The sequence below is a fragment of the Limulus polyphemus genome, unplaced genomic scaffold (genome assembly GCF_000517525.1).
Source record: "Limulus polyphemus unplaced genomic scaffold, Limulus_polyphemus-2.1.2 Scaffold4580, whole genome shotgun sequence".
NCBI lineage: Eukaryota > Metazoa > Arthropoda > Merostomata > Xiphosura > Limulidae > Limulus > Limulus polyphemus.
The window spans coordinates 1-19,237 of record NW_013670190.1 but is presented as its reverse complement, the minus strand read 5'-3'; the positions used below and the strand labels follow the sequence as shown (position 1 = coordinate 19,237).

General features: G+C 31.0%; 1 protein-coding gene across 1 annotated transcript in view; it reads right to left on the bottom strand.

Annotated features, from left to right (window-relative positions):
• The window catches only part of LOC106471376 (N-acetylated-alpha-linked acidic dipeptidase 2-like), a gene marked incomplete at its 5' end in the record, with an annotated part of 65,245 nt that extends 50,645 nt beyond the window's left edge, over positions 1-14,600 (bottom strand). The window contains 7 exons of the mRNA XM_013931973.2: positions 2,284-2,449; positions 2,896-2,959; positions 4,980-5,062; positions 6,909-7,028; positions 7,763-7,848; positions 8,641-8,739; positions 14,510-14,600. Coding sequence (XP_013787427.1) covers positions 2,284-2,449; positions 2,896-2,959; positions 4,980-5,062; positions 6,909-7,028; positions 7,763-7,848; positions 8,641-8,739; positions 14,510-14,600 — 709 coding nt within the window. The remainder of the gene's footprint in view (positions 1-2,283; positions 2,450-2,895; positions 2,960-4,979; positions 5,063-6,908; positions 7,029-7,762; positions 7,849-8,640; positions 8,740-14,509) is intronic.
• Positions 14,601-19,237: the final 4,637 nt, after the last annotated feature.

Sequence of the window (19,237 nt, the reverse complement as noted above, 5' to 3'; positions counted from 1 at the left end):
ATCACGAAGATCTGATAACTGGATCGGATAAGGCATAAGTGTCCTTTCACATAACTGAAAAGTAACCTCCCTGCATGAATCACATTGCTCTTGGATACAGAGAAAACTAAATATTCACTCTCAGACTTGGCAGCCATCAAATAAGGTGCAGGCTCAAAAGCAACTGGGACAAGGCCCAAAACATCACACTCTTGATGAATCAACTGACGAAAAGAAATCAAAGGCAGCTTATCCCAAAATGCCCTCTCTCTCTTCTTTTTTTTCATTTGAAAACTGTGTTGATTACATTTGTTTGGAACAACATTTAGTCAGGTAAGTTTGTTTTGTTAGAGCAAAGCAACATTGGGCCATTTGCTGTGTCCACTATAAAGAATCGAGCTCTGAATTTCAGCATTGCAAGTCTGTAAACTTACCACTGTCCCACAGGGAGACTGATAAGCCAACAGACGAAAAGAAGGCACAGGAAAAAAACGAATCTAAATTATCTTCAGAATGTCGAGGATCACCCTCAATTGCAGCTTCAGAGGCTTCCAGAGAAAAATCAAGGAACACAATATATGTCTCCAGTCCATCTCACTACAAATAAGATCACTAACAGTCCCAACCGAGAGTGACCCTCCCCTCAACTGTTGTACAATGATAGATAAGTCAACTAGGTAACACGGAGAATGCTGAAAGTATCTCCAAAAGATCATAGCACTGGGAAACCCATTAGTGAAGCTTTGTCGAGAAAAAGTGATAACATTATCTGAATGAGGTGCTTATATACAGTACCAGGATAGAGACCGCATTGACGTAGGTGGAGTGTTATGAGACATATATTGCCATGGGCAATTTAGTGGGGCATAAAAGACTGGAGTAAGCAAAGAAAAATCAGACCAACACTTAGACGGGCAAAGGAAGAAACCCTGGCAATTAAGTAATAGTTGTAAGTGTTAGAGGAGGTAGATATGTTTTGGAAATGTTAACTTCCGAGACAATACCACATCTCAGCACAAATTTATGGTAGAATTACCACAATGGAGCAGTAGAGGGGCTTCTGCAAAGATTTACCTGGATGAGCTCTCTTCTGAAAGTGTCTGAAGGAAGCCCATGGAGTGTGACACCTGATGGCAGGGGCTCCATAATGGAGGGGGACACACCCATTGGAGACTACATCTCATCACTTCCAGGGTATTCTATTTGCTTGGAAAGAAAGGGAGGAAAAGGCAAACAAGCCCCATATGTCACAGGAATAGGCAAAACAGGAACATGACCATCCAAGTTCTTGCTTACAAGAAGTCGGAGAGCCAATATGTGTAGCATGGTTGGGGTGCATTTAAACTGTACTCTGTGTGTTCATCTCAATTTTACCATCAGACTTTATTGAACTGACACCAGCTGCAGGAGGAAGGCATAGAAGTCATGCCACAGAGAGTGGTATGGTGTGTGCACACACACCTCGACTCAACTGAGCTGAAGTCAGCTGCAGTAAAAAGGCACAGTTTGTAGGTGCTCAACTGAACAGGTGACATCCGCAAGAGAAGGGCATGTGTATAGAGTGTATATAACAAATAGTGCATACATCTCTTTCACAATATACAGGAGTATCTTCATAATACTAGGATTCTTCTCATGTGGATTATAAAAGAAAAAACATAAATATCAAAACTATAACAAACATAAAATGTATCCATATAACAAATATAATAGGAAGCATAAGAATTAAAAAAACAAAAGAAAGGAAATTATTAATTATCAGTTTTTGACTTCCTACAGAGAGAGAGATAGCAGTAATGCACTAGAAGAAAGCAGTAAAAATCAGTACTAAAAAAAAGGTAAAGAAAGTTACTTTACAGAGTTACATTGGAACAGCTTCTCGTGCTTGTCTGAAGAACAAAACAAAATATTATACAAAAAAAAACAATGATTTTCAAATGACAGGCTTGGATTCCTTATGATTAACATCAGCCAAGTTCTCTTTGATCTTACCTTCTACATTTTGTCCAATCTCACCTATGATAAAGATTCAACAATCAGAAACATTGAAACATACTGAAAGTCCGATACTTCATTTGTTGTTTAAGTATTATGTTTCTAGTATTTCTAGTCTTAATTGCTATAAACATAAACACAATGACCTGGAAAGAAGTTATATAGAACAAAATCACATGACAATTGATTAAATAAATGGTTGTTTTTTTTGTTAAGCTGATATCCTGATCACATGTCTATATCAAATATCGAAACACATACTAAACATTTAAAATATAAATAAATTATACAAATGTATTAGAAACATACTCAGGCTCAGATTGGGGTCTGTTCTTGTCTTGTGGCTGGCGAAGTTTCCACATCTCGTAGGCTGACATATCAGGATGAGTTGGGTCATGACATGGAACAAGAGAAGTGGCTTCTACTAATGCTTGACGAAGTAGTGGACTACCCAGTGCTACCAGGGAATGGTTTCCTAACATAAAACAATTCATAGAAACATCTAGACTTTTGTTGCCTAAACCCTTAACAACCTAAAACTTTGCTTAAGTCCTTGATAATATAAGCCTACATCTTCAGCTTAACTAAAACTTTGCTTAAATCCTGGATGACATAAGCCTACATCTTCAGCTTAACTAAAACTTTGCTTAAGTCTTTGATGACACAAATCTACATCTTAAGCTTAACTAAGACAAGTCTGCATCTTAAGTTAAATAAAACTTTGCCTAAGTCCTTGATTACACAAGTCTGCATCTTAAGCTAAACTAAAGCTTTGCCTAAATCCTTGATGACACAAGTCTACATCTTAAGATTAAGACTGAAGATGCATTTGATGTACACAAGCATTTTACCAGCTTATAGTTAATAATATTAAGCCCACTAAAACACGGTTAGATACTAGGATACAAACAGATGTATTACCTGTAACAGCAGCATCAATATTGATGTAAGCTACAGCTCTGCTATAAAGCTCCTTATCATGAGCCTGGAAAAGTTTTCTCAGTCTCAGAAAAATAAAATACTTACTGATATTACTATCATACACAGCCATGGAACTATTATAATTTTACTTTATTTTTATCTTTATTTAAAAAACTTTGAAGTAACTTATCATTGGAAAAATGCACAACAATAGCTTCAATATGGAAAACAAATTAACTGTAATTTTAAGCAAAGTTGAGAACTTGTGTGATATACAAAAATTTTAGTTATAGCTTTTGTTTACTGGATAACGCAAGTACCAAAACCCTTTTATGAAGAACAGGTTAGCAAACAGTCATATATGGAGAAAGTATTAATCCTAATATTGTGAGTCGATTGTACAGAAATTAGTGGCTGTTTTGGTTGTCACAATATCCAAAAAATGATTAAATGCACTAAAACTGCTTTTCAACAATAATATAGCAGAGAGCTTTTGAACACAACTTTTGCATTCATAGGTTCACTTCTATGAAGAAAAAAACATTAATTGCAACTTAGTTCTTTCCCCCATTTGTGTCAATATTATGCCAATAAATAATTGGAAGGTGTGATGTTTGCATGAAATGTGAATGTTGTGCAAGGAATCACAATGGGGGTCCTGTTGAAGTTAACTCAATCAGAAAGAGTGGTTGTCCAAAAATGTTAGAAACCTGCAGAGTAGAAGGAATAAAAAAAATGATACACTATTCTTATTTAACTACTTTTATTATCTTAAGATTGTTCAGTGACTGATAGACTTTAGATACGATTGATCAACGAACACCTGATATTTACTCTAGTACTAAGAGTGCAAAGTCAGTAATAAGGTCAAAATGCAATGGCCCTAAGCAAAAGTAGCCTTACTTTGGGAAGACTTGTTGACAATTCCAAAACAACATTTTGTCAGTTTCACTTAATTTTTTTGAAAGCAAGAGATCGAACCCTAAACTTGTGTAAAGTTTTTATGAAAAATTAATCTAGCAGATTTTCTCTTACTCAAAGTTGCAACCAAAACATTACAATTTCTGTATGATCGATTGATAATTTTAGGATTAATAATGAATTTTATAAACTCTCAAAGTTATTTACTTCTATTAATTCTTTTACATCTTTCAGGAATGTTCAATGAACAAATATTTGACTCCCTATATAGAGGTTAAGCTGCACATTTTACAGAAAAGATTAATTAAAATAATTCAACAATCAACCTAAGAGATATGTTTGCAATGAACATGATTCGTTTCACCATACATTATTTACTGTTGAACTCATAAACTTATGTATGAAAGAAACTTTAAACCACACCACCACAACTAGCACGATGATTATCGGGGCCATTAATTCATGGTGTTCATATAGTAAACTGCATTATTTGATAGATACATTACCACATAAAGTTCAGTTATACTTCTTAAAAGTAATTCTAAGAAACATATTATGCTTCTACAAAAGTGACAAGAAATATAAGGTTATAAACTATCCAACACAGAGAGTGAGAACATAAACAGATTTTAACACTTCTAGAATCTGAAATTTGATTCAACTTGGAGTGTTACAGATATTAATATCTAAAAAATTAAACTTTAAAAGCCTGAATTAATAACATCTTTACTTTAGTTTTTAAAATTAAATTAACTTAATTCTTCTTTCTTTTTCAAATATTATTTCAGCTTTGAAAGACATTTAATTTTAGTGGACTAACCCTTGATGCATACAAATATACTAGGTATAATTCTGAGTTACATATACAAATATATTATTTGGATAAACAATGATGTTATCAAATTTTATCTAATATTTAAATATCTTCTGTCTTTTGGACTTTAAATATTAGCAGTATGGTGTATAGTGCCAAAAAAAGAATAATGTAATTGGATCTCATACAGTAATAACAATTACATAAACTGTTAACAATTACATAAACATAATTACTGTTAAACAAAAAATTAATATAATTTTAGCTACAATATATTTTTAGGTAAGTTACTTAACAATTGCTCATTACACACATAAACATTATAAATTAGGCCATTCTCTTTACTGACCTGTGTCCATTCTTCTGACCCAACAATTCCAAATTCTTCAGCATCCCAGCTAGCTAACACCATTGTCCTCTCAGGTTGCCAACCTATAATACTCGTTTCATTATTACAATCAAGCTTGAAATATTCCAAACAAAGTCTTAATGATCTAAAAAGTGCTGAATTTTGAAGCTGGTGAAAATACATAATAACAATTGCAGACAATAATTACCTGTCTACATTTCTAAACGAAACTTGTTTCTTATATTACTATGTAGTTCTCTAGCTAGAAAGTAGTTGAACTAACTAAATCAATTTATCCAGTTTCTAAAAATAAATTATTTTGTATCAAAATAATGTTATCATATAAAATATTACATAAAATATTTTAAAAGTAAAACATCTACCACCAATTTAAACTTCAGAAAATTTCACTTCAAATGTTAATACATAAATAGCATGTGGCTTGACAAATAAGAAATACAAACCAAACTATAATAAAGTGCATCACTACTAAGAATGCATTAATTTCTTACTTTACAAATGAACTAAAATGAGGTCACCCATACAATTATAATAAATGAGTATAACTCAAGAAGTTCCTACATTTTTAATTTGTGAATTTTAAATTTAATATAAATTTCATAAATATGTAACAAAAGGAGACATATAAAAATTACAATATTTGTTTTAAGTTTATTAATATCTGTCAACATATGAGATAAGAAAATAAAAAATAAAACAGGTTACTACAACCATACCAATGGGGAGGTAGGAAGAACTTGTCCCTTGAAATTGGGATTCAAACCCCATAATAGTCACATACTTGCATAAAAGTTGAAAACTGGTTAATATTTATCTATGCATACTTGGAAATATTTTTTATAAACTTTTTCACCAAAATGATCTACACTTAGTTATTATACTTGTAAACAGGTACTTATGAAATTGTTTGATCCATTGCTTCAGGTTAAGATTGCATATTATGGTGGCTATTCAGAAGAGTTAGCCATGCTTCTGTATCACCTCACTCCTGGGATGTAGGTCATACTCAAGTAAAGAAGAGGTTCAAAGGTTTGTCCAAGTTGATGATTATTGAATTGTTGACTGTGGGTGCTGCACTAGGACTCTGGCCTGACCTTAAAGTGTTGTATATACATAACCCCTACTTTTGTTTTCACTGAGTGATGAAGTCTTTCCTCCTTGCTCTAGCAGCTAGAGTTTAAGCCAAAAAGTGGAAGTTGGCCAACAAAATATACTATAATACTGCTAGAAGTGAAGGAAGAACACCAACACTTGTACATATATTAATAGAGATTTTTATTCTTTGTTACACATTTGTGTCTGTTTCGTGTTTCTTGTTGTCTGACTTCATTTTATTCTTCCACAAGCATTTTTTAAAAAGTTCCATACTGTAGTACTTTATACTTGCCTGTCAGTTACAGTTGTACCCAAGAATAGAACATCTGAATGAACAACATAAAATAACTTTAAGATGTTGAAGTCAGTAATTACTACTAATAAATAAAATAAAAAAGTTTACCTTCTAATTTCCAAACAAAGTAATAATACATCGCTTTATCTTAACTGTATTTATATGCTGTTGAAATAAGCCCTTAGTTGTATGTATGAACTTAAATACCCTCACATGCTAGTTACCGAAAATAACCTTGACACAACAGTCACCATTTTGATATATAAATTTTCATAATAATAATGCTGAACTTGATTTTCCAACTGGACACTGACCCTTTCATAAAGTTCTGAATTAATCCCAAGAACATTAAGAGTGTAACCTAAATCTTTTTTGTTAGTATTCTGAGCAGGTGGTAATTGATAAAAAAAGACAGGATTAAACCACTGTTTCTTCCAAGGAAGATACCCATATTACTAACTTTTCTTTCTTTATTTTACTATGATGTTGGATGAAGTAATAAGAGCAATAAAACTAGCCTTGTTTCCTCATAAGTCCAAATGATCTTGCCAGTTCCATTAATACAGCAGTACCTATTCCTGGATCACTACTGCCATAACTCCATGAATCATGGTGACTCCCAATAATAACATATCGATCTAAAAATAATAAAAATTGATATTATGTCTCAAAAAATTAATAACTGTGTAAATACTAAATTTTATTTAACTCATTTAACTAGCAAAAACCTCTAGTTCAGGATTAAATAAAAAAAAACTGTTAAAATGATATTACAATGCTAGAATTGTAACAGAAATAAGGCAATGACAAATCTCAACATCATTTTGGAATAAATATCAACGTTTTCATTTAAAGCCTCTAACAAACTTTTATATTTATGTTTTAATAAATATAAAATTAGGAAAAATGCTCATATACTAGGAATTAATGTGTCAATATAGTTTAATAATACTTTCTCAGAATACCCACAACTTGATAAATAATGCCTCACATTTTACAATGATGCAACCAGTTTAATAGATAATTTAGCCTTATGGAATTCAAAATATTTTAAAGAATTTTAATTTATAAAGAGCTGAATGTATTATTTCTCAAAAACCTAAATTTTTTATAAGTAAATTTTTATATTTTGAAGTATAATAAAAAGGAACTTGATTCCCCAAATGGCAGGAATGCAAAATCCTGTATTAATCTCTTGTAATTAAACAAACCAAGAATGAGTACAATTTCTAAATATTGTGAGCAGATGAAACAGAAAATGAGCAGGGTCCAAATCAACCCTCCTTTTTTGCCACTTTATTAATTTGTTAAAACAATGATGTTATGCCACTTCAACAGTTCAATTTGGATACAAAGTTAGGCCTTTACTTACCAGGTTCAGTTTTACCAGGTATGGTAGCAATAACATTCTGGATTTCTCTTTCCTGTAGTTCATTAAAGGTCTGAACTTTCACCATACTGTAAAAAAGATAATACAAAAATCAACCTAATAGCCTGAAGTATATACAAGAAAAATATCAAATATTAGGTCACGTAATTTAATATAAAACAATTAAAAGGGCCACAACATATTGCATAAATTAAAAACATTTTGATTCCCTTGCATGATATTGGTGGCAGACCAGGATTGTAAAAACATGTAGGACAAATTAAAATGTTTTTAATTTATGCAACATAACATCATCCTATACTGTCTTATATAGATTTCAATTGCCTGTTAAAAAACATATATGAAACACAGGGAATTTAAGCAACAATCAGTGGGATTAATGGTAATACTGATGATATTTTTTGTTTATATTTCTATATGTGACTTGTATTTTATTAGTATCCTTTAACCAAAAAAGTCATGAATTTACAGACAATTAAGTGTATAAATAATTTAGAAAAATGTATTAAGAAACCAATTAGATTCATACAAACTTCTCGGTAGTTCTAGGGCTAAACAACCAGTGAATGAATACTATTTCATTGCATGATTGGCAAATAGTTACTAATAGCTTAGCTACAAGTTACTTTTTAAGCTACTTCTACATAAGTACCAATAGCTTTTATTTTACAAGAACGTTTTACTTTGGGTTTAGATTCACAATTTTCTTTTATCTGTTTCTAAGAAAGTTGTTCCCAATTCATTTGTTATTTTCAACATATTTAAATAATTCACACTGTTATTAAGTGCAAGTTTACAGAATTTCTTTAGTGTGTTAAAATGTCATCTTTGAATTGCAAACTTTTAAACATAGCACTAACCTAGCACCTGATGCTTCATCAAAACCAGGCCCAATGTTATAGGAGACATTCACCAAACTACCTTTCCAGCTTTCAGGAGCAGCAAGCCCTCCCATGTCACTAAATAAACAAAAACGCAAACTAGGAGAACATCTTATAAAGACAATATATATATATATATAGTAAATGCCTAGAGCTACAAATAAAAAAGGGAATAATACAATAGGCCATCTCAAAAGGTTCATTGAAATACATGTAATACGCATTCATCTTTAACATATCTACTTCTTATAATACAACACACATTGGATGCACATTTCCAGTTTAATTTAATCATCCAAATTTTGGTATGCCACAATCATACTATGCACATAAACCTAGACTAGAACTATAACATTTAAACAAACTCTCTCAAGAAGTCTGCAAAGAATATTACTCTAGCTGACTGCTTCTTCACATGTCTGTTGCTTAGAAGCCATTCCTAGAGAGTATCCAACTTTCAAGGTTGGATTCAATGTACCAAAATGTACAAATATAAAAATTCAGGTTCTTAATGATAATTGTCAGATCATATTCATAAGAGATACTCCTACTAGAAAAAAAAATTAACAAGGTCATACTTGTGATGGAAAGGAAATGTTTATATTTAACCCTTTCATAACTAGAAAAGAATAAATCTTTCTTCAGGTACATTCAAAGTGTTTTTGCAAATATTTGAATGCAGATACATGAATCCTCTTAAACAGGGTGTGAAAGGTCACAAAATTGTGTTAATCCTCTAACTTGGACAAAGGTTATATACCATAATAGCTATTTTGCTTGACTGTTTATATGTCACTGCTCCTCTGGAGTGTAAGTCATACTCAAGTCCAGGGTTGGTAACCAGACTTGTATGAGTTAGTACAAAGTAAGACGTTTACCTACCTTTAAATATATAATGAGGATAATCACTGATGTAGGTAAGCTAGGACTGTGGGATACAGCATAAGCAAGACACTCCACTTCAGAAAAAGTGGGGTGGGTAGAGGGTGGAGAATTATGACTGGTGACTAACAAAATCTGAACTATGAGTACAATGTTTCAAAATGTAAGGATAAAAAAATGCAAAACCCAAATTTCTCAGGTAATTTATTCATCTTTGAAAAACATGTTTTGCTCAGACTTTTTTGTTTAAATTAAAAAAAAAATCAAAGGTTTAGTGTGGATAGTTCATCTCAATGTGTACAAATGTAGAACAGATGGATTTATAAACTGAAATAAGAAATCAGTTCTAGCCCCTACTGTTTCAATAGTTTTTATCTCAAATCAAGATCAAAGCCCTATATTAAAAGCTGTGGCACATAACTTCCATCTTGAGATATACATTTTCTTTATCCCTTAGATTACAAAACAGTCATGCTTATATAACCAGTTTTTGCATTAGAACATGTTTCATTGAAATTTATATATTTTGATCAAGTGCCTTATGTTAAATAATTAAAAATGAATCATTATATTTCTTCCATACATAACAAACATAATACTTAAAACAATCAAGCATGGCATACTGTACATAAATCATGGAGACCATATGTGTCTGTAAGGGAAGTTAACAGATAAACATAATGTTTCATATAGAGTGCCAGTCTATTAAAAGTTTTAGAGATTACATGAAACTAAACAATAGCATATGTATTGCAAAAACTTTAAAATTCAGTCTTTCAACAGACTCCATTCTATTACAGCTGAAACTCTAAAACTAACAAAAGATGAACAGAGAATTCTTAATTTCTCAACCTTTATGATAATTGTAATTGACTCTAGAATTATTCTAAAAGCTGATAAAGGAAATGGCAGTGTAAATGAGTAATATTTAATTTTTCAGAATAATCTACTTTGTCCGAAAATCAAAACAATATAAAATATTTATTTGTTATATTTTGCCCCAACTACTCAAGGGCTATCTGTACAAGACATCCTTAATTTTGAAGTGACAGATATTAGAGTAAAGGCAGCTAGTCAACACCACCTTTTCCAACAAACAGTGGGATTGAGCAGCACATTATAATGCTCCCATGGCTGAAGAATCACAAGTGTATGGTGTTCAACAACCTACCTACAGACTATATGACTTATATAACAATCATGTTTCATAGAAAATTTAAACAACATATAAAATGAGCATCAACATTATTACCTGAGCTATTTAAAATAACAATGGTTTGACAATAAACACCCCATGAAAACAGAGCTGGAAAATAACATGGACACACTTTACTGTTTTCAAACTTCCAATTAGTGTGCAGGCACTATATTTAACTGGTAATAACTCAAGTAGTTATAACAAGCACCACCAAACTATGTTCTACCTTCTAGTTTAGTTTCCTCCCCCCTATTGTGATGCAGTTAACCAGCCGAGCATTTCTGCTTTCAACATTACTCACCTGTTGGACAATCATGATATGTCACACAGTTCTTAACACTAATGTATATCTCTGTTACAGATATGAAACTCTTTTAAGATCTATAGTTTGAAGAAGTCATGTTTTAGAATGGCTTTTTACAATAAAAATATTTTTTGAATATTTTTAATAACTTCTATAAGCTCATGGAAGATTCTCGAAAGTGTGTGCACAGTATATTATTATGCTGAAAGAGGTGTGATTCTGCCCCAAGTAGAAGGTTAAAAGAATTATTTTTCTAATACAGGAGTATGTTTCTGCAAATTTTGATCATGGTATTGTGTGTGACTTATTTAGCACTTATTTAAATTTAGTTCACAGCAAACTTCTGACTATTTAACACTACAATGTCACCAGAAGAAACAATATTTTTTTTACAGTAATTGTTAATTGGTGTCCCTATAGTGCAGGGATGCCACCACCATTGCCTGGTCCCAAGTCCAGGATGAGAAAGCAGGAGGGTTGGGCGCGGGGCTAGCAACTCCGCCCCGTAAAAACCAACCTGCTAAAAAAATTACTGCAACAACAACTTCCGTCGGCGAGGTGTTGTTGGAGCCCTATGCTCCAGTGGGAGTTTACAGGGATTATTATTAGTTATATTATAATTGTTAAATGATACACAATTAAAGGACACAGCATTCTAAAAAGAGCAATTTAATGTTCTCCATAAAACTTCTAAAGCACAAACAAAAACATGTTTATAACCTCCAACAATGCTCAGAAAGTACATCTCAAATCAATTAGGAGCAATGCCCATACAGTTGGAAAATAATTTATTCTAATCCCAAAAGCCTTGATAATAAAGCAAGGCATATCTTCTGGTTTAATAGTATAGTAAACAAGGACTTGAAATTGACAAAGGTTTTCAAACTTCCACTCACAATTTAAAATTAATGACTGTACTCATGAGAAAGATGGCTGATGAAACTGAAAAAACAACAATCCAATTAGATCAAATACTATTTAAGTGTGGTCTTGGAAGCTGATGACATCCATATACAGTGAAGGGTCTGTGGAAGGTTTGTCAAAATGTAATTCATATGATCAATTTGCTATCATTCATAGAAACTTGTTACAATGTAAATTGTATTGTTGAACAACAGTGCTTAATTATGGCCATTATACTAGCATAATCAATGACGGAGGAAGTAGTTTCTGGGGCAATATGGAATCTAGGACATTATTCATGCAAAATATAATTAATCCTCAGTAGAAATCCATCAATGTAAGTAGTACAGCATATTCTAAAATGTTACAACATGCCAAGGGATTCAAGGCTGTCTTTACTGTTATCAGTAAGCTAACTCTAAACTAATTTTAAACACATTCACATTATTGTACTATCCCTCCCTACTACATATCATAACTTCAGTGACCTGATCATACGCAAAATGCTCTTCAGACTGTTCTCAAACCAAGGGTTGCACTTTCCACTACATTGTTGTTTTCCTTTGTTCTTCATCCCAACTTTATAACTCAGAACACCATGACAGCTAAGGTCTTATATCAAAGCTATGATAAGCAGCTTATAAGCAACAACCTATATGACATCTAGCAGCATGTAATTTCTTGTAGTAATGAATGTGTCCAGCTGCAGTACAAAACTGTGTGTGACAGCGCACTTTTTAAATTCAGTTATGTTAAGCCTACTGTTAGCTAGAATGTATCATACCAACACTTTGGCACTATAATGCACCTATATATATACACACACAAATATATTTCACCAATGCAAGAAAACACTTGCTAGTCTATAGATACTAGCAAGAGTTATTGAAAGTGATTAGAACACTGTTCTTGCTTTAGTAATATGTTATTGAACATCTAGACAGTTCATGCTTCAAGAGTGTATGTGACTGTAGAGAGTTATCTAGAATCTAATTATGGATTGTTTAAGTATAAAATTAATTTTCTGTGCTTGTTTAATTTCCATTGAATAAAGCCACATTGTTACAGTCTTAAACAAGTGTCATCTATGATCAAAAGTATAAATGCTTCTTGGTGACACTGAAAATGTTATAACATAATTTTGTAAAGATAATTGAATAACTGCATGTAATAAAGTAGAGAATGTTATAATTTAAACACATTTAATATTAAACAACATCACATATTTGGAGGCAACTACACCTGCCAGAAATAAAAAAGTTATAATACACATAAATAAATGTAACCTACATTTTACCAATAGTATCAGGCTGTAATTAGTATCACATTTCACATCACAACTTTTTAGTAATAGTAACGAGAGCTGACGAGAAGTTAACAAAACACAAATGTAGTTCTGCAATACTGAAAATCTTATTTAATGTTATGTTTTACTTACAAATAAATTAATTGCTGCTGTGGACAAAAAATTGGCACATTACATTTTTTTGTTTAAAATATATTGTAGGGAGAGAACAGGCTAAACAAAGAAAAAATAAATGTTTCTGTGTTACAGTATGATATATATCCTAACAAATAAATATTACTTTTACTATTTAGACACATACCTGTCTCTCCTGTCCTGAAAAATAACCTGAAATTTACCATTTTCAAATTTCCATTAAGTTCTTCCCTTCATTTTTTTTAAAATTTTATCCATTTTTTAAAACAAACTTAACCAAAGCACAAACTTCCAAACAATCTATATTCTATATTGTCAACAGAATTTTGGTAGGTTTGATAAGCTCTATCCGACAAGCTTATATTAGTGACTCTTTTGATTAATTTTTTGCACATTTCATAGCCAACCCACTCAGCTATGACCTATGTTTGTAACAGGTTCAATTCCAATCAAAACTTTTCAAGCAGCTAGATAGCACCATTGGATTTTGGTATGGCTTTTTTGTCAGGCTCACTATATGTTTTTCCTTTATCAGGCTAAACGAAGAGAAGAATTTCACCATCGTTTAAAAACTGTAATATGTAAGTTAAAAGGCAAGTTTTTTATATATTTTTCTTTTTTTCACTGATGTATTCAGCTTTGGAACATATTTGATAGTTTTCTATGATGTTTAGTGTACTTCCCAACGTGATTATTAACTGCTGGCACCATTCTGTATTAGAGAAAAAGACATCTTTTCAGTGACTATCTTTTCCATTGAAATCCAGTTCCTTTCGTCTTGCCCCACAGCATGAAATTAATTTATACCAAATATGCAGAAATGTGTATACATATGAAACAAAAAACAAAACATTTTTGAAATCCCTTTATTTATTTACATAGCTGTTTAGATGGCATTAGACCAAACCAATTCTGAGTCTTAATATGAAGCCAAAGAAAACTGACAATGAACTGTTCTTCATCAATTATTACCCTATTTTAAATCATGAAACACAAGTATATTAGCAAAATAAATCTGATAAAAACTACAGTTCACAAGTTAATCTTCACTGGTATTACATAAACGATATCAAAACAAGTTAAACACATTAGTAATAGAGTAGATAATGACAGCACCTACATTAAGATTTTCCAAGCATCATCATAGCTGATAACCTGAGCAGGAATGGAAGCCATTGATATCTTTTCTAGAGGAAGGCGATACATATCCTCTGGAAATGTGAAAATAGAAATGGTTAAAATTATTCATAAGGCAACAGACTACAATTATTATTTAATTATTATACAACTTCTTCACACATCAACAGCAGCATGTAGAACTTTTAACACATATGGCATTATTTTACCCACAGTCATACAGCTGTATATTATAGCATACAATGAGTGTTTTATGGGCATTGTGCTTTGCTAACATACCATTAGTTCTGCAGTCCTATACTACTGGTGTAAATGACTGGTACTGAAATACAGTGTATAAATTTGTTTTTCTCTTTTCGTAAGTACTTTTTAAATTGTTCCTAAAACTTTAACTATAAACTAGTCTTACATTGATTCTACAATATCTGATATATTTGAATATATTTTCAAAGTTTCAAAATCAATCACCTGCAGCCCTGTTCTTAACAAGTGCAAGTACTCAACCAGCAGAATAATAAGATCACATAACATAGTCTTCTAATAGGCAAAGCAGTAGTAAAGGATTATGGTGTGGTCCTCTAAAGAAATATTTTATAATTTAAGTTCAAATTAACAGTTATTTTACAAGAATAAACAACTGTGATAACAAAAATTTGAAATAGAATGAGTCCCTGAACAGCAGTTGGCTTCCCCATACTTAAGGTTGGCACTGGTAATCTGATGTAGGTTTCACAAGCCAAGAACTAGGAGACCAATCAACTTACAAATTTTGAAAAATTATTGATGGTGTATCCCCACAAATATTCTCCAAAAAAATTATAACTGGAATGTTGAGATTTAAAATTTTATTTTTATTATAACTTTACTAACATTTGTTTTAGATAAAATAACTAAACAAAATTGAATTCTAACTCTTAACTGTTAATTTTTGACATCTTTTTGGAATTTTTATTTAGATGGTGGAAATCATTATGGTTTCTGCCTGTACAAACACAACTTGTCAACAGAAGAAACAAAGCTGGAAATGCATGAACTTTCAACAACCTTGAAACTTATTTTTAGCTCATATAATTTAAAAACAATGAATTTTTGAAGTTGATGATCTCAAGAACAGCAAAATTCACCTATCTGCACATTTCTTTTTTTAACTTTCTTGTTTCTGAAGTTGTCAAACCATAAATATATCATCTGACAAGTGGGGATTATTTTCTTTCTTGCAACCCATTTGCCATAGAGCTTCCTTCCTTACCAAGATACACAAGAATTTCAAATTTATTATAATGCCTCAAGTTGAGTGAACATATGAGGACGTGATACAGTACTTTTTGCTGTCATTAGTTATGGTATTCTTTATTTGTAAGCTATGGAAAGGTAGTAACTTAATGAGTTTTCCTGCATGTTAATTTATGTTAATGAAATAATTGTCTTGTTAGTTAATTTTCTGTGTACAGTAACTTTAGTTTTTAAATATAGCTCAAGGCTAAGTCAGCATTCAATGCTAGGATTATACTCTAAACTCATTCAAAATATACGACTGTCTTTTTGCAGATGCTAAACATATTATTAAAAGTAGGCCGTAAATAAGTTTTAAGTAGAAAACAGAATGAGATAAAACTATCTATCATTATTAGTACTAATGCTTTAGATAATTTTTTTATTCTTCCATTTGTTTCAATAAAATGGCCTAGATTACAACATCATTAGCTCAACATTATACAAGTATCAACACTGACTATCAACTCAACCATTACACAGCACATGCATAAAGACAGAGTACATATCTACATTATGTAGTGGTTTTGATTGTATTATAGATTATAAGTTGACCAAAAAATTCAAATATATGTTTCATAGATATCATGTCATGTGTTTGAAACTTATTTTCAGAGTTGGTGACATTTTATAAGTTATTAATGCTTATTAATAAAAATATAAAATAGGCATAATACTGAACCTCGGTCTGTAAATGATTAAACGTAACATTACCTTCTTAGAAGTAAACAGCAAGAAGAGTACACATGACATTAAACTACAGTTTTGATAAATGTACGTTTAATAAATAATGGAAAAAAATAAATTAAAAGTGCAAAGTTACATGATGAATCATATGGAACAAACAGCTTATAGAAATTTATTATTTAATACACATGTAGTGTTAGTCTTGAAGATAACAGTTTGTTTCAGGTATTCTCTCCATACTAGCTGTCCCTAATTTTGAACTGATAGATTAGAAGGAAGGCAGCTAGTTAAAAGAAACCATTTCCAACTCTGGAGTAAATTTACTTGAAGAGATATCCAATCTGTAGCCGACTTTCAATAGGGTCGAGTTGTGTCCATGTAATCCCATAGGTGGGCATTGTAGCATTCTGGCATTAACTCTTTCTTGACCAGAAGGGTATCACTGGTATCCCATTAATTTTTTTATTACTTAATCAAATTGTTGAAAATTTACAACAAACGTACTAAATAGTAACTATTTTCAGCTTTAAATTTTTTTATAAAATTTGAGTTAGTTTCTACAGTTTTTTGTTGTGAGACATTTTTGAAAAATAAACCAAAAAGCCATTAAAAATATTTCCTTTTGCTTTCAGAACTTAAATTTTTTAAATGTTGATCAGATAGTTTCATTTTATATATTGAATCAGTTTCAACTTGATTGATATTCATTACAATAATACTTTTGATATTTTATTTTGCTGATTTCACAGTTATATAGACATTGCTAAGTAAATTCATAAAACTATCAACAAGATTTCTGTTAGCAATTTTATACAGAAAATTTCTTATTACATGTAATACTCTTTACTATAAAGGAAAAACCAAGTTCAACATCTCACTCTGTCTCTGTTCCTAGAATAGTTATATTATAGCCATATCATATTCAATACTAATAGACTTTAAGATCTGCACATAACTAAAAGGCTAGTATCTGAGGCAAAATTGGAATGTCTACAATTAACATTCCTTTAGTTAGATTTCTTTATTAGAAAATACAAAACTAATCTTATATATCAAAAAGAAGCAAAGCCAAAAATATATTTAATCACCTTTGTTACCATCATATAACTATAAACAATTAAGAGTCACAATGGATCTTTCTGTCAGATGATGTTCCCCATGTGTCTAGATGAGTTATAAAATGAATTACTGGAGTCTTTTCAGACATGGTTATCTTAATTATCTCACTACAAGGTCAGTTGAATCGACTGTACTCATTTTAGTTTCCATACTAAAACTTTTAATACACTTTGTGTATCTTCACAAAATTTGATGGCAGATTTTTAGTGAACATTAAAAGACTTTTGTAGATCAAAAATCAGATTTTGTAATGAAGTACTTTTACTAAAGCATATATATAGTAGTCTAAGTACAAAGTAATTTTCATGTTAAGATTAAAAATACTTTTCTTCATCTCAAAAATCTTAAATTTTATTTGCATAATCTCTAAAACCTCCTAAATGAATTACAAATTTCCTATTTTTACATTTTAGTTACTTTTGTAATAATAAATAAAGTTTACACATGAAAAACAACAAAAAAGTACTTACCTGGGTCTTTTTTTTTTTGCTGTCAACTATTGGTGACATTTAACCCTACTTTTTTATACTAATGGTAGTAGTGCACTAATTTATTATTTAATTAATTAATAAATGAAAACCTCAGTTTTCTATTGATTATCAATAATATAGTATTGAATGTCAGAGAGAACTATTGTCAATTTCTGAAAAGAGGATGTGACAGGTAGGCATGGCAAAAGGGGTCTGATTGTCTATTGCATGGCTCTGTAACCAAACAAGATTGAAGGCTATGAAAATTATCCTTTGCCTGAGCAATGCTGATATTATAATGAGTAATTTACCTTAAATTTCTTACTTCTTTGAGGGGTGGTAAATAAATTAGAGAAGAAGAGATGTCTTGAGAGCAAATGTCATAATTCTCACACTATGGAAATTTCTAAATTTCTTTTTATATATTGCCTTATAAAAGTAAAATCTTAAAACTTATATACAATTAAAACATGGTTTACTTGCTATGTTTTTATGCTATATTTATTAGTATACCACGAACAAAAAGTAGTTTAATGAAAATTTCAGTGTAATTCATTAAAACCTTGTGATATGTACAAAAAAGGTGTCTGTGGAGAGAAAGTTAATGAGTTAAATACAGAAACAATTTAATTCTTAATGAAAATCAGTCTAGTATTTTGAAGTGGTGGACTCATCCTGATCAAAAATTTATTTGACTTTCAACTATTCTCTTGTTTTAAAATTAGATGCACACTAACTTCAAGCTTCATCAAAGTAAGTACATTCTGAAATTGAGAATTTTATGTGAGATACTTTTTTAAGTGGTAAAACCTAGATTCTTGCACAGCAAATCTTCCAGATATTTATGGTTACACAGCATTCTACATTTACTCCATATATATACCTTTTCCTATCTTTGGTTAAAAATTATTAGGTTGATGTCATTTATTAAACATTACACTTTAACCCCTTACCTACCGGGGACATCTTGTCTTATCGTGATGGCAAAATCACATTTGTGAATTGAAAAAATTAAAGAGAACATTTGAGACTATATATAAGTGCCCTCTAAGAATAAAATGATTTCAGCATTTAAAAAAAATTTTTCCTTGCCCTTTAGCACTGGTTCTGCAATCTATGATTGGTATCTAAACCTTTTTCTAGTCTGTTTTCTTTATAAAACA